Source organism: Convolutriloba macropyga, unplaced genomic scaffold, assembly GCF_964194025.1.
Source record: "Convolutriloba macropyga unplaced genomic scaffold, txConMacr16.3 SCAFFOLD_1294, whole genome shotgun sequence".
Lineage (NCBI taxonomy): Eukaryota > Metazoa > Xenacoelomorpha > Acoela > Convolutidae > Convolutriloba > Convolutriloba macropyga.
This window is the reverse complement of record NW_027453016.1, coordinates 1-22,023: the sequence shown is the minus strand read 5'-3', so window position 1 is coordinate 22,023 and position 22,023 is coordinate 1. Positions and strand designations below refer to the sequence as shown.

Sequence of the window (22,023 nt, the reverse complement as noted above, 5' to 3'; positions counted from 1 at the left end):
TCAATTGGAATTTCTTTGAGATCTATATTTTCATTCTTGTGGTATAAATTTCAAAACGTATGCTCGAAATCAAATTACTTTCCTCCTGTTGCCTGAAGCTATCACACAAGTAATGGTTTCTAGTGTTTAGGCTCATAACGCAAGTTATGGGTCGTCACATTCCGGTTTGAATCTCTTTGGGATATATGTTAAATCTTGAAGTATAAACTTTAAACTTTTTGCACAAAATCTAATAACTTTACTCTAGTTGCCTGAAGCTATTACACAAGTAATGGTTTTGTATGTTTAGATTCATAACGCAAGTTGTGGGTTGTCACATTCAATTGGAATTTCTTTGAGATCTATATTTTCATTCTTGTGGTATAAATTTCAAAACGTATGCTCGAAATCAAATTACTTTCCTCCTGTTGCCTGAAGCTATCACACAAGTAATGATTTCTAGTGTTTAGACTCATAACGCAAGTTGTGGGTCGTCACACTCAGTTGGAATTTCTTTGAGATCTATATTTTCATTCTTGTGGTATAAATTTCAAAACGTATGCTCGAAATCAAATTACTTTCCTGCTGTTGCCTGAAGCTATTACACAAGTAATGGTTTCTAGTGTTTAGGCTCATAACGCAAGTTATGGGTCGTCACATTCCGGTTTGAATCTCTTTGGGATATATGTTAAATCTTGAAGTATAAACTTTAAACTTTTTGCACAAAATCTAATAATTTTATTCTAGTTGCCTGAAGCTATTACACAAGTAATGGTTTCGAATGTTTAGACTCATAACGCAAGTTGTGGGTCGTCACATTCAATTGGAATTTCTTTGAGATCTATATTTTTATTCTTGTGGTATAAATTTCAAAACGTATGCTCGAAATCAAATTACTTTCCTCCTGTTGCCTGAAGCTATTACACAAGTAATGGTTTCTAGTGTTTAGGCTCATAACGCAAGTTATGGGTCGTCACATTCCAGTTTGAATCTCTTTGGGATATATGTTAAATCTTGAAGTATAAACTTTAAACTTTTTGCACAAAATCTAATAACTTTATTCTAGTTGCCTGAAGCTATTACACAAGTAATGGTTTCGAATGTTTAGACTCATAACGCAAGTTGTGGGTCGTCACATTCAATTTGAATTTCTTTGAGATATGTATTTTCATTCTTGTGGTATAAATTTCAAAACATATGCTTAAAATCAAACTAATTTCCTCCTGTTGCCTGAAGCTATTGCACAAGTAATGGTTTCTAGTGCTTAGGCTCATAACGCAAGTTATGGGTTGTCACATTCCGGTTTGAATTCCTTTGAGATATATACTTTCATTCTTGTGGTATAGATTTCAAAACATATGCTTGAAATCAAATTACATTCCTCCTGTTGCCTGAAGCTATTACACAAGTAATGGTTTCTAGTGTTTAGGCTCATAACGCAAGTTATGGGTTGTCACATGCCGGTTTGAATTTCTTTGAGATATATATTTTTATTCTTGTGGTATAAATTTCAAAACATATGCTTGAAATCAAATTACTTTCCTCCTGTTGCCTGAAGCTATTACACAAGAAATGGTTTCTAGTGTTTAGGCTCATAACGCAAGTTATGGGTCGTCACATTCCGGTTTGAATCTCTTTGGGATATATGTTAGATCTTGAAGTATAAATTTTAAACTATTTGCCCAAAATCTAATAACTTTCTTCTAGTTGCCTGAAGCTATTACACAAGTAATGGTTTCGAATGTTTAGACTCATAATGCAAGTTGTGGGTCGTCACATTCAATTTGAATTTCTTTGAAATATATATTTTCAGTCTTGTATAAATTTCAAATCATATGCTTAAAATCAAATTACTTTCCTCCTGTTGCCTGAAGCTATTACACAAGTAATGGTTTCTAGTGTTTAGGCTCATAACGCAAGTTATGGGTCGTCACATTCCGGTTTGAATCTCTTTGGGATATATGTTAAATCTTGAAGTATAAATTTTAAACTACTTGCATTAAATCTAATAACTTTCTTCTAGTTGCCTGAAGCTATTACACAAGTAATGGTTTTGAATGTTTAGACTCATAACGCAAGTTGTGGGTGGTCACATTCAATTTGAATTTCTTTGAGATATGTATTTTCATTCTTGTGGTATAAATTTCAAAACATATGCCTAAAATCAAACTAATTTCCTCCTGTTGCCTGAAGCTATTGCACAAGTAATGGTTTCTAGTGCTTAGGCTCATAACGCAAGTTATGGGTTGTCAAATTCCGGTTTGAATTCCTTTGAGATATATACTTTCATTCTTGTATAGATTTCAAAACTTGCTTGAAATCAAATTACTTTCCTCCTGTTGCTTGAAGCTATTACACAAGTAAAGGTTTCTAGTGTTTAGGCTCATAACGCAAGTTATGGGTTGTCACATGCCGGTTTGAATTCCTTTGAGATATATATTTTTATTCTTGTGGTATAAATTTCAAAACATATGCTTGAAATCAAATTACTTTCCTCCTGTTGCCTGAAGCTATTACACAAGTAATGGTTTCTAGTGTTTAGGCTCATAACGCAAGTTATGGGTCGTCACATTCCGGTTTGAATCTCTTTGGGATATATGTTAAATCTTGAAGTATAAATTTTAAACTACTTGCATTAAATCTAATAACTTTCTTCTAGTTGCCTGAAGCTATTACACAAGTAATGGTTTCGAATGTTTAGACTCATAACGCAAGTTGTGGGTCGTCACATTCAATTTGAATTTCTTTGAAATATATATTTTCATTCTTGTATAAATTTCAAATCATATGCTTAAAATCAAATTACTTTCCTCCTGTTGCTTGAAGCTATTACACAAGTAAAGGTTTCTAGTGTTTAGGCTCATAACGCAAGTTATGGGTTGTCACATGCCGGTTTGAATTCCTTTGAGATATATATTTTTATTCTTGTGGTATATATTTCAAAACATATGCTTGAAATCAAATTACTTTCCTCCTGTTGCCTGAAGCTATTACACAAGTAATGGTTTCTAGTGTTTAGGCTCATAACGCAAGTTATGGGTCGTCACATTCCGGTTTGAATCTCTTTGGGATATATGTTAAATCTTGAAGTATAAATTTTAAACTACTTGCATTAAATCTAATAACTTTCTTCTAGTTGCCTGAAGCTATTACACAAGTAATGGTTTCGAATGTTTAGACTCATAACGCAAGTTGTGGGTCGTCACATTCAATTTGAATTTCTTTGAAATATATATTTTCATTCTTGTATAAATTTCAAATCATATGCTTAAAATCAAATTACTTTCCTCCTGTTGCCTGAAGCTATTACACAAGTAATGGTTTCTAGTGTTTAGGCTCATAACGCAAGTTATGGGTCTTCACATTCCGGTTTGAATCTCTTTGGGATATATGTTAAATCTTGAAGTATAAATTTTAAACTACTTGCATTAAATCTAATAACTTTCTTCTAGTTGCCTGAAGCTATTACACAAGTAATGGTTTCGAATGTTTAGACTCATAACGCAAGTTGTGGGTCGTCACATTCAATTTGAATTTTTTTGAGATATATACTTTCATTCTTGTGGTATAGATTTCAAAACATATGCTTAAAATCAAACTAATTTCCTCCTGTTGCCTGAAGCTATTGCACAAGTAATGGTTTCTAGTGCTTAGGCTCATAACGCAAGTTATGGGTTGTCACATTCCGGTTTGAATTCCTTTGAGATATATACTTTCATTCTTGTGGTATAGATTTCAAAACATATGCTTGAAATCAAATTACTTTCCTCCTGTTGCCTGAAGCTATTACACAAGTAATGGTGTCTAGTGTTTAGGCTCATAACGCAAGTTATGGGTTGTCACATGCCGGTTTGAATTCCTTTGAGATATATATTTTTATTCTTGTGGTACAAATTTCAAAACATATGCTTTAAATCAAATTACTTTCCTCCTGTTGCCTGAAGCTATTACACAAGTTATGGTTTCTAGTGTTTAGGCTCATAACGCAAGTTATGGCTCGGCACATTCCGGTTTGAATCTCTTTGGGATATATGTTAGATCTTGAAGTATAAATTTTAAACTAATTGCATTAAATCTAATAACTTTCTTCTAGTTGCCTGAAGCTATTACACAAGTAATGGTTTCGAATGTTTATACTCATAACGCAAGTTGTGGGTCGTCACATTCAATCTGAATTTCTTTGAAATATATATTTTCATTCTTGTATAAATTTCAAATCATATGCTTAAAATCAAATTACTTTCCTCCTCTTGCCTGAAGCTATTACACAAGTAATGGTTTCTAGTGTTTAGGCTCACAACGCAAGTTATGGGTCGTCACATTCCGGTTTGAATCTCTTTGGGATATATGTTAAATCTTGAAGTATAAATTTTATACTATTTGCATTAAATCTAATAACTTTCTTCTAGTTGCCTGAAGTTATTACACAAGTAATGGTTTCGAATGTTTAGACTCATAACGCAAGTTGTGGGTCGTCACATTCAATTTGAATTTCTTTGAAATATATATTTTCATTCTTGTATAAATTTCAAAACATATGCTCGAAATCAAATTAATTTCCTCCTGTTGCCTGAAGCTGTTACACAAGTAATGGTTTCTAGTGTTTAGGCTCATAACACAAGTTATGGGTTGTCACATGCCGGTTTGAATTCTTTTGAGATATATATTTTTATTCTTGTGGTATAAATTTCAAAACGTATGCTCGAAATCAAATTACTTTCCTCCTGTTGCCTGAAGCTATTACACAAGTAATGGTTTCTAGTGTTTAGGCTCATAACGCAAGTTATGGGTCGTCACATTCCAGTTTGAATCTCTTTGGGATATATGTTAAATCTTGAAGTATAAACTTTAAACTTTTTGCACAAAATCTAATAACTTTATTCTAGTTGCCTGAAGCTATTACACAAGTAATGGTTTCGAATGTTTAGACTCATAACGCAAGTTGTGGGTCGTCACATTCAATTTGAATTTCTTAGAGATATGTATTTTCATTCTTGTGGTATAAATTTCAAAACATATGCTTAAAATCAAACTAATTTCCTCCTGTTGCCTGAAGCTATTGCACAAGTAATGGTTTCTAGTGCTTAGGCTCATAACGCAAGTTATGGGTCGTCATATTCCGGTTTGAATCCCTTTGGGATATGTGTTAAATCTTGAAGTATAAATTTTAAACTACTTGCCTTAAATCTAATAACTTTCTTCTAGTTGCCTGAAGCTATTACACAAGTATTGGTTTCGAATGTTTAGACTCATAACGCAAGTTGTGGGTCGTTTTGCGAAAGATAGTGCGCTCAAAAGTATTGCGGAAGAAATTGCGATCAAAATATTGCAACCGAGTTTTGCGAAAGAAGTTATTGAGACCGAATTTTTTTGTTGAAGAAGATATTGCGGTCGAAATTTTCGATAAGCAGTATCTTGTTTTGCAATATCTTTGGTAATATTTTGATCCCATTACCTTCTTTCGTAAATTCGTTAGCAATAACATTTTTCGCAAAATGTTTTATTGCAGCATCTTGTGCAAAATGTTTGCTCTATTTTGATCAGAATATCTTCATTTGCAAAAACTTCCATCGCAATATCTTTCGCAAATTTTGTTTGATTTGTTTTTATTAATATATTATTATTTTTACGATTATTAATATTATTATTATTATTTTTGGAAATTACTATTACTATTATTATTGCTGTTGTTCTTCTTATTATTGTTCTTATTTTATTGTTTTTATTATTATTCTTATTCTTTCTGTTACTCTTATTCTTGTTCCCTTCTTCTTGTTCTTATTCTTCTTCTAAATCTTGTTTTCTGTGTTATTCTGCTTCTTGTTTTTGTTCTTATTCCTATTCGTTTACTTACTCTTACCATTATTATTTGCAAAAGATATTACGGTCAGAATTTTTGTGAAAGACGATATTGTGATCGAAATTATTGCAAATAAATTTTGCGAAAGAAGATATTGCGATTGAAATTTTTGCGAAAGAACATATTGCGATCAAATTGTTTGCGAAAGAAGATATAGCGATTAAAATATTGCGAACAATTTTTGCGAGAGAAGATATAGCGATTGAAGTATTGCAAACGACTTATGTGAAAGCAGATATTGCGGTCAAAACTTTTGCGAAAGAATATATTGAGGAAGAAGTAATTGCGATCAAATCGTTTGCGAAAGAATATATAGCGATAAAAATATTGCAATCAAATTTTGCGAAAGAGGATATTGCGATCGAAGTTTTTGCGAACAAAGATATTACGATCGAAACTTTGCGGAAGAAGATTTTGCGATCAAAATTGCTGCGAAAGAAGATGTTGCACTCGCCAGTTTTGCAATTAAAATAAAGCGAACAAATTTATGAATGAAGATATTGCGATCGAAATTTTTGCAAAAGACGTTCATATGTTACTTTAGTGTGTTCTTGTTTTCTTTGATTTTTTTTCCGTTTTGACCCCAAAAACAATAAATCATAGTCAATTTGGTCTTGAAAAACTAGGATTTTCATTTTTGGGTTCAAAAACGAAATAAAATCAACTCTATTGTCTTTATTTTTAAATGCGATGTTCATATGTTTTTATAGTGTGTTCTTGTTTTCTTTGATGTTTTTATGTTCTGAACCCAAAATCTTAAATCATAATCAATTTGGTCTTAAAAGACTAGCTTTTTTGTGTTTGGGGTCAAAAACGAAAAAAAATCACCGCTTTTGACTTTATTTTTAAATACGATGTTCGTATGTGTCTTTAGTGTGTTCTCGTTTCCTTCGGTTTTTTTTCGTTCTGACCCCAAAAACCTTAAACCATAGTCAATTAGGTCTTAAAAGACAAGCATTTTTGTGTTTGGGGTCAAAAACGAAAAAAAAATTAACTCTGATGACTTTATTTTTAAACGCGATGTTCATATGTTTCTTTACTGTGTTCTCGTTTTCTTCTGTTTTTCTCCGTTCTGACCCCAAAAACAATAAATCATAGTCAATTTGGTCTTGAAAAACTAGGATTTTCATTTTTGGGTTCAAAAACGAAATAAAATCAACTCTATTGTCTTTATTTTCATATACGATGTTCATAAGTTTCTAGAGTGTGTTCTTGTTTTCTTTGATGTTTTTATGTTCTGAACCCAAAATCTTAAATCATAATCAATTTGGTCTTAAAAGACTAGCTTTTTTGTGTTTGGGGTCAAAAACGAAAAAAAATCACCGCTTTTGACTTTATTTTTAAATACGATGTTCGTATGTTTCTTTAGTGTGTTCTCGTTTTGTTTGGTTTTTTTTCGTTCTGACCCCAAACAGTTTAAATCATAGCCAATTTCGTCTTAAAAGAAAAGCATTTTTGTGTTTGGGGTCAAAAATGAAAAAAAATTAACTCTGATGACTTTATTTTTAAACGCGATGTTCATATGTTTCTTTACTGTGTTCTCGTTTTCTTCTGTTTTTCTTCGTTCTGACCCCAAAAACAATAAATCATAGTCAATTTGGTCTTGAAAAACTAGGATTTTCATTTTTGGGTTCAAAAACGAAATAAAATCAACTCTATTGTCTTTATTTTTAAATACGATGTTCATATGTTTCTATAGTGTGTTCTTGTTTTCTTTGATGTTTTTATGTTCTGAACCCAAAATCTTAAATCATAATCAATTTGGTCTTAAAAGACTAGCTTTTTTGTGTTTGGGGTCAAAAACGAAAAAAAATCACCGCTTTTGACTTTATTTTTAAATACGATGTTCGTATGTTTCTTTAGTGTGTTCTCGTTTTGTTTGGTTTTTTTTTCGTTCTGACCCCAAACAGTTTAAATCATAACCAATTTCGTCTTAAAAGAAAAGCATTTTTGTGTTTGGGGTCAAAAACGAAAAAAAATCAGTTCTGATGCCTTTATATTTTGAATACGATGCCTCTATTTTTCTTTTTCGTGTTCTTCTTTAGCTGTTTTTTTTCGTTTTGACCCAAAACCGTCTAATAATACTTTACTTGCCTTTAAAAAATGATTAATTTTTCTCTGGGTCAAAAACGAAAAAAAAAAATCAGCTCTGATGCCTTTATATTTTGAATACTATGCCTCTATTTTTCTTTTTCGTGTTCTTCTTTAGCTGTTTTTTTTTTCGTTTCGACCCAAAAACCGTCTAATAGTACTTTACTTGCCTTTAAAAGATGATTAATTTTTATCTGGGTCAAAAACGAAAAAAAATCAGCTCTGATGCCTTTATATTTTGAATACGATGCCTCTATTTTTTTTATGTCTTTAATTAAAAAAAATTATGTCTTTAATTTTTGTCGGTGTTTTTATACTTTTTGGTCGCTTGCGGCCAATTCAGTGTTGTAGTACTCTTTTTTAACTGAGTATAGGAAAACAGCTTTTGTAGCTTTTTTGAGGTCCTGTTGATTTTTTTTGCAAGGTTTGCCGGCTATTTTTGACGTTTTTTTTGGCCATTTTTGACGTTTTTTCGATCAGTTTTGACCTTTTTTCGGCTATTTTTGACCTTTTTTTCGGCCATTTTTGACGTTTTTTCGATCAGTTTTGACCTTTTTTTCGGCTATTTTTGACCTTTTTTTCGGCCATTTTTGACCTGTTTTTCGGCCATTTTTGACGTTTTTTCGATCAGTTTTGACCTTTTTTTCGGCTATTTTTGACCTTTTTTTCGGCCATTTTTGACGTTTTTTCGATCAGTTTTGACCTTTTTTTCGGCTATTTTTGACCTTTTTTCGGCCATTTTTGACGTTTTTTCGATCAGTTTTGACCTTTTTTTCGGCTATTTTTGACTTTTTTTTCGGCTATTTGAGACTGGATTAAGACTTGGCAAGTCTTGGCCAAGACTTGGATTAAGACTTGGCAAGTCCTGGCCAAGACTTGGATTAAGACTTGGCAAGTCTTGGCCAAGACTTGGATTAAGACTTGCCAAGTCTTGGCCAAGACTTGGATTAAGACTTGCCAAGTCTTGGCCAAGTCTGACAAGTCTTAAATGTGTTATGATCATAGCTCTGAATCAGTACTGATACCTAGACTTGCAATTAGACTTGCCCAGTACTGATATTGACTTGGCGTTAAGTACGGGTAGCCATAGACCCGAAGTCTTGATTTTTCTTTGTCAGTAGAAAACCTCAGAGATAGACTCTGGAGTGTTCTTTCAGCAGCCTGGTATTTGACCTAACCAGACTCTGCATCAGGCCTGGGACCGTCTCTAATTTTTTTCTGAATCAGGCCTGATCGTCTCTCTAGATATATAACGGGCTGTCTATTGTCACAAATAAGGTTCAGCATGGGTCTTTTAATTGGCCGATTATGATTTTTTCACAACTTTTTGGTCGAGCATCGTATTGTCAAAACCTTGGTCTAAAACTGGGTGTCAGAAATATGTTCTTTCATTTTCTACCGCCTATTTAAAAGTAAATAATGCATTTATTTTTCCGGATAGCATAGAATAAGAACTGTTTATATACGTCCAGTCCAATATAATGGTTATATTTTCTACAAACTCTTCGGACCGCCTTTTAGATGATTATAGTCCAAAACAATATGGTATATTAATAAGACTGCATGCTGTTTACAACATTTAACTGGCTCTGTATAACTCGAAGTTTAGTTAATAATGTGCAAAAGTGTGCAAAAATAGTCTGTTATTCTCGCAGAAAGGTATGCTTTGTTGTGGTCTTGTTTATAAAACTCTTGGCTATGTTTCAGCTATTTTTACAAGTCCATTGTCATAATTAACTTGATTAAGCTCGTCTCTCAGTTCTTCTCTGGACTCGTTTAAATATCAAAAGCTGAGAATGAAAATGAAACTAGAGAACTTTCTTGTTGGATGTCTTGTGGCGACTGTGCTTTGGAACTCCGTGCTGGTGAAAGCGAGCGGTAAGAAGGTTGTCTTCACGTGCAATTTAAATGTGGGATCTATTCTAAAGCTCCCCCCCCCCCCAAAATGTTTTTTACGCCCCCCAGTTACAAATTTTATGTTGTTGTATAGCACGTTACTATGCAAAAAATAGCACGTTACTAAAATAGCACGTTATATAGCACTTTACTATACACGTGCGCCTGGGGGCTTAAACGATATATGCCCACTAAGAGGGGGGGGGGGGCAAACAGATTAGATCCTAATTGTGACGTCAGTGGGGTCACTTTTATTTTTTTCCCTTAAAGCCTTTATTCGATTGTTGTTTATTCATGTATTATTATTATAACACGTCCTATTTTTTACTTAGTAACGTGCTATATAACAACACATTAGTTCTAATTGAAGAAATAAAAACACTGGGGGGAGACAAAGCATAATAAATGATTTCCGTGTCATCTTTTTTATTGCAATCGGCTCTGACCAGAAATAATCTATTCTGCTCCCCCCCCCCCCCCTGTGTTTTTATGACCCCATGTACATTTTATGTGCTGATATATGGCGCTTTACTAAGTAAAATATCACGTGCGGCTGGACGTAAAAGATATATTAGGCGGGAGGAGGGGGAACAGAACAGATTCCAGAAATTATTTATTTATAAAAATGTTTGCTATGAAAGCTAAAGAGAAATTAATTTCAAATCGGGCCTAAAAGTCTGACTATAGATTTTATATAGAAAAAAATTTGCGCCAAGTTATCAATTGCTCATGACATAATTGTCATGGATCTCTCAAACAGAAATTCGGTTTTTCTAAAAGTTCGTCTATAACTGGTTGTTAAATGAATTATGAGAGCACTCACTTCTCTCAGGTATCTCCGGACATAACCGCAGTCGAATAATAGTTTAGTTATCTTTGTTGTTCCGCAATCAAATCCCGATCAGTCCGGAGCTTCCAAGTTTATCTGTCTGACCTGCATTAAAAGAGATGAAAAAAAAAACCACCGCATAAATTGCTCGTTTAATCATCAATCCCCAAATAGTCGCCAAGAGTGTACATCTTAGAGCTATTCGCATACAGGAACATGTATTTGAGCACTACCTTTCCGTTAGAAAAAGTTTGAGAGGACAGACGACAGATTACGCTTGACTCCAAAAAGCATTATACATTATAGGCAACTGGTGTTAGAGTTACTCGAGTAACTTTAACACCACTTGCCTATAATGCATAATCTTTTTTGGAGTCAAGCGAAATTAGTCATCTGTTCGCTCAACTTTTTAAATGAAAAAGTAAGGATCAACTAGAAGTGTATTTAGAGTTTTCCCTCTACAATATCGCCTCAACTTCACAAGAAAAGAGAAGAGAGCCAAAACTTTAGGTAGCATGAAAACTAACAATAAGCACAACATGCTGCCTACACCGCATACCTTCGGCATATAAAATACCCTCTTGAAAAATACGGTCTTGGGAATGCATTTTTCTGCGTAGTCTGTCAAAGTTTACACGATATCTAAGAATTTTAACCTGTCTGGGAACTTATTTGTATTTTTTTTTGAAAAACCTGATATGCTAGGGATCATAAGTCATTTACTGGGTTTCACATTTTGCCTAACAACAAAAGCGTCATTGAATTACTACAGCTTCCGACGTTAGATTTCTGACAAAATGGACTATTATATTAAACGTACTCCAGCAACGATAGTAGACTCTGCAAAATTATAGACTTTTTATGCATTAAAATCTAAGACTTACAGAACCTCAACTTTTTCTAAACACTTTTGAACTAGCAATAAAGTAGAAACATGCTAAAAGTTTTCACAGACCTTTTCTCGCCTATAGTGACCTCTGCTAGCAAGGTATTTGAAAATTTGTTGCAAGAAATGATTAGCAAATTTTTGCTTTACTTTAGTCTTTTTCCAATGACAAGCAGTCATTTGAGCCAGAGAGCTCAACGTTTTACCCTCTTTTAGAAAAAAATCTAGGGTATCAAAATTGAATCACCAGTAGAATAGCTGTGGGAAATTTTTGAACTTAAAATTTGTCTGTTTTAAAACTGGAGCTGAAGGATAATTCTTCAACTTAAATTATCTCAATTAAAACATACTTTAATGGAGTTGTGGTATATTTATGAAAATAAAGGTTTTTTGTTAAACTCAATTAAAAATGAACAATTAAGTTTGATAAGTTATTGATGCGAGGCAAATTTTTCCGCAATATTTTTTTTTTCATTAAATTTTATAGCTCAAAAGAGCTTGAAAAACTTCACGAAATTAAAAATTAGCTCAAATTAAATTCAGGGTTAATTGAATCCGGGTTCTATTTCTGAAATAAAAGTACATCAATTAAAAATGACAGCTTAAGAGAGCCCAGGTCTTATTTCCATAGTTAAGAAAAGCCTGATGTTTCAATAGCCTTTTTGTGCCGAGCATTGTTTTTTTTGCGTGTCCAGCAAAAGTCTCAAAGTTTAGTTTTTTGCAAATTCAGGAAACTTGAAGAACAAAAGATTTCAATTTTTGTGCTTAAACAAGCAGCAGCGGAGCAAGACTACACAGCATTGCCCCAAAGCAGTCCAACTTCCGACTGCAGATTTCAAATTTTTGATGAATCAGTGATCGCAGTTTGACCTTATTGCCGCATTAGTCGTAGAATTGAAACTTTTTTGTTGAATTTTAGTGGTCTTCTTCCGATTATCCACAATGAAAACGCGGCAATATTCATTTGTTCCCCTTCCAAAATTACAAATTATCATTTAAAAAAAAATAAATAGCTTTTTGATAGATTGATGGCTCTTTTGAATAGCAAAAGAAGAACAAGCGTGCATGCTGCTGTGTTATAAGCAATAATGGGCAATATATTTGCTAGTAAAATTTTTGAGGCAGAAATGCAGATTCAAGAAAAGACTCACTCGGTTCATGATTTGACATTAGTTCGAGCCATTCTTTGTAATTCATCAGTTTCAGTCGAGCTAAAGTCCAGCGTTGTTACCTTGCGTTCATCAAATGTCGAGTTATAGTGGTCGTATGGGTAGAGCCAAACTCCTGAAGCAAGTTGAGTCAAGGTAAAATTCAGATGATTAAATTTGGGTTGTGGTGAAATCCTGATGCAGGATATTTTGTCGAGGTAAAGACCAAACTGCAAAACTGCGTCGAGTTAAATTCGATGTGACAATTAAAGTCTTTTGATTGGCCATATGAGTCGAGCATTGTCTTTTCTTACCTTTTTTGGGTCGAGGATTGTCTTTTCATAAAACGAGGCCTAAGCCTGGGAGCCCAAAGTGTTAAGTTTTGGGGCGTACTGCAATTCAGTTTACCGGCTCTTTTAGAAAATTAAAGTTTTTTTTCGGTGATACCAACAGCAACTACATCTGCACCCGATAATGGAACAGATGTTGTAAATCTGACAGGGGTTGCGTATTATGTGAACAAGAACTCAGACTCATCCAAGTTCACCTTAAGTCTGCCGAGTGGTGCCACTCAAATACGACTTGTCACATACATCTTGGACTCGCGCAATGAAACCACAGGAGAAGCTCAATTCACTCAGTACATACACAATGCTACTGTCAGTGAAACTACCTTTGAAATGGATCTGCTGGAGTACAATGGTGAGAAACTGGAGCGGCCTTGCACTATGATACTGGGCAATTTGTTCACAGACGCGCCTGACAGTAACTATTCCCAATTCACTGCCTTTACAGGTTAGTTATGAAAAACACTTAAATTCCAATGACAGTTATAAGCTATAGACCATAGCAAAGGGAGTTTATAGAAAACGGACGACAGAGTTATAAAAAAGGCGTAATTAATTCTTAGCACGATTACATTAGTCGCAAATCAATTTGTTCGAATAAGGTTATTACTTAATAAAATGTGAAGTCTCCACAAGATGCGGTTCCAAAAGAGAGATCACAAGATGTTCTTATCGTAGTGGAGAAACTTATGCTCCTTGAATTTCATTATTCTATCTTGAAAATTGGTGATAGGACGCCGAAGCCGATAAATATTTGCTAGAATATCATCATTCCTTTCTTTACTTTGAATAAAGTTCGATTATTTGTTGCGCTCGTTACCTGTTGGAGTTTTTTTGTTATATTTACAATTTCTTCACTTATACTCACTATAGTCACAAAAAAAATTCATTAGTTCTTATTGTTTATATGTCAACTTGCGCGAAATGAGCAAACTGGAGTTAAACTTTATGTAAATCCTGGTCAGCATTTTATGTAGTAATTTTTTTTTGAGTGTTGATTTACTTAAGAGTTCAAAGACCATTTGCGTAATTAAAAATGGGCCATCAAGATTTTTATGTTTTCATGTAATTTTTTGCTTCTTAGCCGCAAATGTCTCAAGTAGTTATTCCATTCGTAGAGATTAGAAAACGTTAAATTAATTGCTGTGACGCATAAAAATGTGGCTGTGTTGATGTGATTGCTGCAAAAGACTCCGAATTTCATTTGTTTTTTCTTTTAAATATAAAAAAGATACATAAGAAAACTATTTTAAAAACAGAAAAGTATGTCCGAGTTCACTGGAAATTTCCTTAGAGTTAAATTTGTTTTCCTAGCAAAGAGTTTCATCACAGTTTTAATTGAGCTAACACATTTTTCAATGGATTTTTTAAAATAAAAATACGACATACAAAAAGAACTTTAAAAATCCAATGCAAGAAATTCAATTGAAAAAAAAAGAAGGTGGCATTAACAAGCTACCGAAGAACTTTTAGAAAATTTTAACAAAAAGTCCCACCAAATAAAGAAACACAACAGGAAAGTTTTGAACTCATTAACTGTATTTTACTATTAAGGCTGCGCAGTTTTTATTAGCTCTTTGAAATGACATTTGCAAAGAATAAAATCGTTGAATCAAATTGATCAGGTTCTTCAATTATTAGAAACTCAAAACTTCCAAAATTAGCTGTAAATTATCAGATAATTGTATTTTTAAATTTACTAAGAACTAAAAAAAATTAAAGAAAAATTTCGACAAACATTTAATTTAAATTTTGCTGAAGAAAATTTTTTAAGACGAGGAAAAGATGAACTGCAAGCAAAGAAGCTTCGTAATTATTAATCAATTGAACAAAAATTGATGAATTGATTCTCAAAATATCTCAATTCTCGTAAAAAAGTGAAAATCTTAAGAAAACTTGCAATCAGATACAATTTCAAACGTATCGGATTTCGTATATATATCAAACGTTTTGCATCGGCTGCTGACTATCAATGACAAGAAAATTTTTCGCAGCCGACTTTTTTTCAGTGTTTTCCAAGTTGTCCGGATACAGCTTGTCTGCGTAATATTGGATGAACTGTAATATCCCGTATGTTGTAGATTGCCGTTGATTTATTTGACACAGAATCAGTCCCATTTAATAATTCAGTTTAGCTGTTGAACGATTTTTTTTGGCTCAGAGTACCAAATAAAGCTGAATTTAAACAATCAAACATTGGTTGCTTTGTTTGTAACTCAAATTATCAATCAAATTTTCTTAATATCTTGTACTTCAGTTCTCAGTAATGCACAGCTGAATCAAATGCAACTTCAACAAGACAGCTTAATAGAGTACCAAATTTGCACTAAAGCAGAGAAAACTTTTCATGAGTTTCTACAGATTCGCTTTAATAACAAAAGTCTAGTCGCCAAGTGGCCTCAATATTGCAGTTGTAGCCAAAAATTACTCCACCTACTAGACTCTTTAAAGTCTTTTTATAAGTCACGGTCCAGACTAGCGTTTTTCACTTAGTATCTGTCATGACAAAAACAAACATTTTTTCCGGTTTCCTTTAATGTAGCAATTTTGTGTTTTACTAGAGTTTTAGATAGCAGCGGTAATACTAATGCTGAAAGTTAGTGTTGTCAAAGCAGCTAAGAGATAGCAAAAAATAAACTTCCGTTCTCCTATCAAAGACAAAGAAAACTTTACACCGCTGACTTAGTTTCAGCAGTTCCAAATCTATCATGATAATACGTTTTTGCAGTTCACTTTTGTGGATTTCATTATTCGCTTTACTGTAAATTACTGTTGCCCTTTTTGATACTCAATTACTCCCAATCACTAATTGTTCAGCTTCGATGTTCAACATTTTTTCGCTCAAATTACTACATTAATTCTAAGTTAAGAATCAAAATTTTGCTGAGTTTTTGATGTTAACTTAAAACACGAACTGGAACTGAAATTTCCGACATCCAAAGTTTCAGACATCTATTACAAAGATTATAGAAAAACGCACACTTGGTGTAACTATAGCTGAACAACAAAAATAAACTTGTTTCGCTTTTAGTCTGGGCTGTCTGGACTTAGACATCCTTTGTCTGTGACGGTCTGGAAATGCCCCTTTTTTCCTCTGGAACCTCAGCCTGGGGATCACCAGACATTTAGAAATGCCTTTTTTACTTCTATTTTTTTCCAGATTCAGCAACTTGTCAAGAGAATTGTATATTTTTTCTCTTCAATGCTGCTTTTGCTACAATATCACTCCTTTCTTTACTTTGAACAAAAGTCTATTATTTCAACCTCTTGTTGCCTTCAGGATTTTTTTGTTTTATTTACAAAGAACTTTACTCTATGATAAGTGAAACTTCTTTGTATTACAATGTTAATATGTGCAAACAGTTTTTTCGGAAACTTTGAATTATCTGAGGTTATAGTTGGATAATTTATCGAGGTTATTGTTTGGAAACAACTTTTTTGTCATGCTCCTTCCATTAGATTTATAATAGTTGTCCAAGCAGTATATCAACCGATCGAATGATATACTAGTGGGACAAACCCACTTGATCACAAACAGTCCACGCACAACGTTGGAACTGGCAGTTCGATTCAGTATTTCTGATTGTATAGGAGGCTACACCATCGACTCGGCAGAAAGCTTCTCGTGGCCAGAAAACTTTGTGGAGGATGGGAATGAAACAGTGTACACTACTTTGCCCAGACACTCAGTGATTGCGGGGTTGGCTACAGGGGGAGAGGTATGCGACCTTGACTTCATTGGAGAGACCTACTCTGTCGGGATGAAAAATGGCGTTCTCATTGCCGATGGCGTATGGCTGGGACCTGATCAAGGACAAACTAGCGCTATACAATTCGCTCCTGGTCAATTTGTCAGTAGCGTAAGTTGCAGAACAAACGAAATTACGTTTTTTTTTGCGCTAAACTACAGCAATATCAAAACAAGGAGGCTTACTAATTTGTATCGGTACATAAAGTTCCGATCACACATATCCACGTTTGTGGTGTAATCGTCCATCACATGAAGCGGAGATATACTATTTTCAAAAAATAAACGTCTGTCTTATTATTTTCAAAAAATAAACGTCTCAAAATAGTCTGATATACTATTTAAAAAAACGACTGTCCTCTTTTTAGATTCGGTTTAAATATAATAATAAACAAGGCGGCTCGTTAATGTGCGTTCGCACATGATGTTCCGAACCGCGCTCATCTACATTTTTGACTTAACTGTCTTTTGACTTAAATTTTTGACAATGAGATAAACAAAAATAGATGTTTGAGTTTATAAAAGTTGTTACACAACCAAACTAATAATTGAATTAAGTATTGCCATGCCTCATTACAACGAGATCTGCCATTAAAAAGACAACGAGAAAAAACAACAACAACAAAAAGGAAAAACAAATTGCACGGCAAAAACTCAATATCTAAAATTAAAAGCACCTCGTATCATTGTCAAATTACAATCAGACAAAATCCTAACTACACAAATTTAATTTTTCCTAACTACGCTGCATAGAGTATTTTCCTTAATAAGACTAAGGAACAAGTCGACAAACAGAAGAAAGAATGAGGCTATAATCAAAAATCAAATAACATTTTTTTAAACCAAATAATTTCAAAAGTCTTAAAAAAAAATAGCTTTAACAAAATATCTCTTGATAAATTTACTAAAAAGTTATTATGAAACCAATAAGACCTGATTTTGGTTAGACTAAGCTATCGGAATGGATTAAAGAAGCAGAAACAATAAAAAATTACGATCAGCAGTTTACAAACATTCCGAAAACACAAACTATCGGTGCCTTTGAAATCATTAGCTATTGTCTGAAAATTATGCACTTTTATTCCAATTTCTAATTTTACTAATTCAGATTAAATTATACTGAATGAACAAATAAGTTCAATTGGGCCATATTGGAAAATCATTTGGATCTGTTATTACGCGGTTGTGCTAAAGGAACACATATACACCACTCACATTTTTTTATCAAAACGCATTTTGTCCCTTAAACAAGACATCTCTTATTTCAGAATATCGGTAAACATGTTAATTTTGAAAAAAAAACAAAGAATTGTGTGGGACCTCTCAATGATGAGAAAAAGTCACAAGTTGACGAAAAGAACCACAAAAACTGAAAAAAATAACAAATCCTTTAAAATCTTAAATATTTATATTATCATAAACTTCAAAACTATTTGCTATAAACTAACTGTTTTGGGTAACATAATTTATTTGATTTTTAAATACAAGGTGATGAGAATGGTTAACACTTTACGGCTACCTAAAGAATAAAAAACACAGGCAAGAGAGCAAATTCAAAAAAAAATTGAGCGAGAAAATTGTCGAAGCTATTAAGAAATGAATTTTTCAGTAAATACTTTTCTACTTTCAAATAATTTTTTAACAGCAAGGGGACACTTCTTTTTAACAATTTGACTAAAATAAATCAACAAACATGAACAAAACGTTAAAACCAAGAAACTTTTTAGAAAACTCGTAGTATCAACGCAAATAAAATCAATAGCTTTCAACGGAAGCTAATAATGACTCTATGTTAAGTCATGAGGAGACAAAAAGGGTATTTGTCATTCATAAGTCATCAGAAGGACATTACAATAAAGAATTGACTATGAAAACCAACAAAAACAGGCAAATGCCAAAAATTAAGTAGAAAGTGCGAGAAGAAAGTGTCGAAGCCGTTCAGAGCATAAACTTTTCGCTGAAACTTTTATGTAAGATCCCTCTAACGTCTTTTCTGAGCCAATGCAAGAATCAGAAATAGGATAATGTGTTGCAATTCCAAACGGAACCAAAATTATGAGAAAAAATATCCTAAAACTAAAAAATTGAAAATTCGTGCATCGAAGTCATAACACCAATAGTTAGCAGATCAAACCGCTCTATTGGTTAGTTTTAGTTGACTTAGAAAAAAAAGGGTTTGGGTCGTTCCTGATACTGACTTACAGTTCAAGAAAATAAGTTTAGGACTGGTTAATGTTAAAAAAATTTCCCAAAAAATCATTAAAATGAAAGTCTTAACAGACATTAAAATCAATAGCTTTGAACGAAAACTATTAAATACGCTCAGTTATGCCTCAATTGGATGACATGGATATTTTTTGTGCATATGTTATCAATGAGGCATCACAATAAGTCTTATTGCTATGGAAGCAACAATAAATACACCCAAAAACCAAAATTTCAGTAGAAAAGTGCGAGAGGAAAGTGTCGAAACCATTTAAACCAAAATTTCTCCTCTCAATAAATCAACCACCATCCATTTGACGTCTTCGCTAAGCCAATGAGAGGTATCAGTATCAGGATAATGTGAAAAGAGTTCAAGAGGAAACATTATTATAGAATATCCATTTTTTTTTAAATTGTGAACTGTTGTGGAATTGAAGCCATATAACTAATACTTAGAAGATGGAACCGCTAATCAGGTTAATTGTTGCTTCAGTAAAAAAATAGGAGGTCCTATCACTATTGAGACTGATTTACAGCTTACGAAAATGAATTCAGGATCAGAAAAGAATTTCTCGGAATATTTTTTTAAGTCCTAACAGCAATTAAAACCAATAGCCTTGAACAGAAGTCCGTAAATATGTTCAGTTGTGCCTCGGTTGGAGGCAAAATATATTTGCCGTGCATAGTGAATCAATAGGACATTACAATAAGTCTTATGACTATGGAAACAACAACAATTACAGGCAAAAACCAAAAAATCTATAGAAAAGTGCGAGAAGAAAGTGTCGAAGCCATTTAAATCATATGTTTTTCTCTGAAAACTTTAGCCATGATCCATTGAACAATTTTTCTAAGCCACTGGGAGATATCAGTATCAGGACAATGTAACATAATTTCAAGGGGGACCAATAATAAGAAAAAATCGAAACTTTTTTTTTTTAATTTTGAAATCTTGTGGCATTGAAGTCATATAACGAATAGTTAGAAAATAGAGCCACTAACCAGATTAATTTTGGTTGCAGTAGAAAGGAAGGGGGTCCTTTCATTACTGACACTGACTTACATTTCACGAAAAGAAGTTTAGGATCGGTTAATGTTAAGAAAAATTCTCGAAAAATCACTTTTAAAGTGTTGACAGCCGTTAGCTGTCCACTCAAAGCTCCAAATAGGTTCAATTATTGCTCCTTACGAAATTTATTGCACTTATAGTCAAAGGGTCTATGCAATAGGACTCCAAAAACTTAGTAAAACCTCAAAAAGGAAATCAAAAATTCATTTAAAATTACGAAAACTATGAGTCGAAGCCAAAAAAAATACACGAGCGATTCCCTGAAAACAATTTTTATGTTCATTGGGCTTCATTAGACTGTAAAACAGGTTTGTCATTACTGGAACCTTGACAGGAGAAGTGACTAGTCTCTAGGTGACTTAAGAAAACAAAAAACATAATAAAAAAAATTCTAAAAAAAAGAGCTTTAAAAAATAATTTGAATTTTTTTGATAGTCAACTTCCATTTGAGACCATAACTAGACTTTTAATCGCCTTTCGTCTATTAGGGACTCGTAATTGATCAGTTTTGTGGCTTGAAATCAAATTTGGGATTAATATTTTTATTTAAAAAGATCTTATTTTGAAGAAAAGTTACACTAAATGTGACCAAAATCATGCTAATAATCCCGTTTTCGCACAAAACTTCAATCCTCGTTAACTCCTCGAAAAACACGAATTTCAAAAAATCTTTTTAATTTTGACTTCTACGCTGGACGAGATTTTTAATGATACCACTCACATTTTTCTACGATGAATATATCGATCGGCCAAAATTGACTGAACAAAAAAACCCATTTGAGTATATAGTTCCTCCCCCCCACAAATGGGGTCGAAACAACAAGTTTTTGTTATTTGTATTTTAACTGATTCTTAAAAGAGGGCAGACGTTTTTTAAAAAAAGGTTAGTATAAGGATTATTAAAATTGAATTTTTCATTAGATAGAGTATTAGTACAAACAAAATATGAAGCCAACTCAAATGTAATTTTGTCAGTTAGAAAAAAAAATATATTTAAGTAACGATTAACTTTACCCGAGAAAATAGATCCATATCTCTTTTTTTTTCAATCTTCGTAACAAACCTTAATGTCTTGAAAGTAACAACTCAATTTTATCAAACTTCCGTGGCCTCTTGTTTACTTCGATTAAGTTTCCATTTTAAATTTCTAAGTGAGATTATATTTATGAGAAAAATCAGTTAAAATGGCCTCAGCACACACGCACGCACACACACACACACAATTCTACATTTGTTTTTGGCAGACTCAGAAACTAATGAGACAAGGTGAAAGGACGAAGAGAAATATCTAGAAAGCCTGTGAAATTTTTGTGAAAACAAGTTGTGCCAGAGTCGTCAAAATTTTACGATTGAAAGAAAACGTTTAAACGCGTCTACAGCACTTTGTTACAGTGCAAGAAAAAACTGTCAGACCTAACTAACTGACAGCAAAACAGAAAAAGAAACAGAAAAGCAAAACTGAAAATGTTTTTTTTTGAAAAATGTAGGGTCTTAATCGTAGAGGGGTTTGATATGAATTTCAAAATTGCAGCCATGTAGAGCTTTGTGAGAGTTGTCATCGTCGAGACCAAAAGACATGAAAATAACTTAAAAAACGGATTTGATAAAACACACATTTTCTAAAATAAACGAATTGCGACAAAATTGTTAGACCTTTTGAAAGCAATCCCTAAGTAGCGTCTATTACGATCATTTTCAATTACAATTTCAACTAAAGATCCTCCAAAAAATTGATTATAATCAAAAAGAGACAATCAGTCATTGCTAAAATAATTTTAAAACGAATGCTGGACTTTTGTTTCAGTTGTGTAATTCTTAATTTATCTTATGCATTTGTTGGCTCAGCATACAATTTTCCTACTGCTAAAAATACCAACTACTTGTATAAAAGTTTATGTTTCTTTTGCTAATTTATCAAATTATAGTTCAAGCTATTGAGTTGACTTTTTACTCAAGGAAGTTTGG

The 22,023-nt window shown here is 33.0% G+C and overlaps 1 protein-coding gene across 1 annotated transcript; it reads left to right on the top strand.

The window, feature by feature from the left end:
* Nucleotides 1-9,601: 9,601 nt before the first annotated feature.
* LOC142357983 (uncharacterized) lies at nt 9,602-16,896 on the top strand (the record flags this gene model as incomplete). Its single annotated transcript, XM_075409463.1, has 3 exons — nt 9,602-9,808; nt 13,143-13,484; nt 16,628-16,896. Coding segments are annotated over exons 1-3 (693 nt in total), but the record flags the coding sequence as incomplete, so codon positions are not given.
* Nucleotides 16,897-22,023: the final 5,127 nt, after the last annotated feature.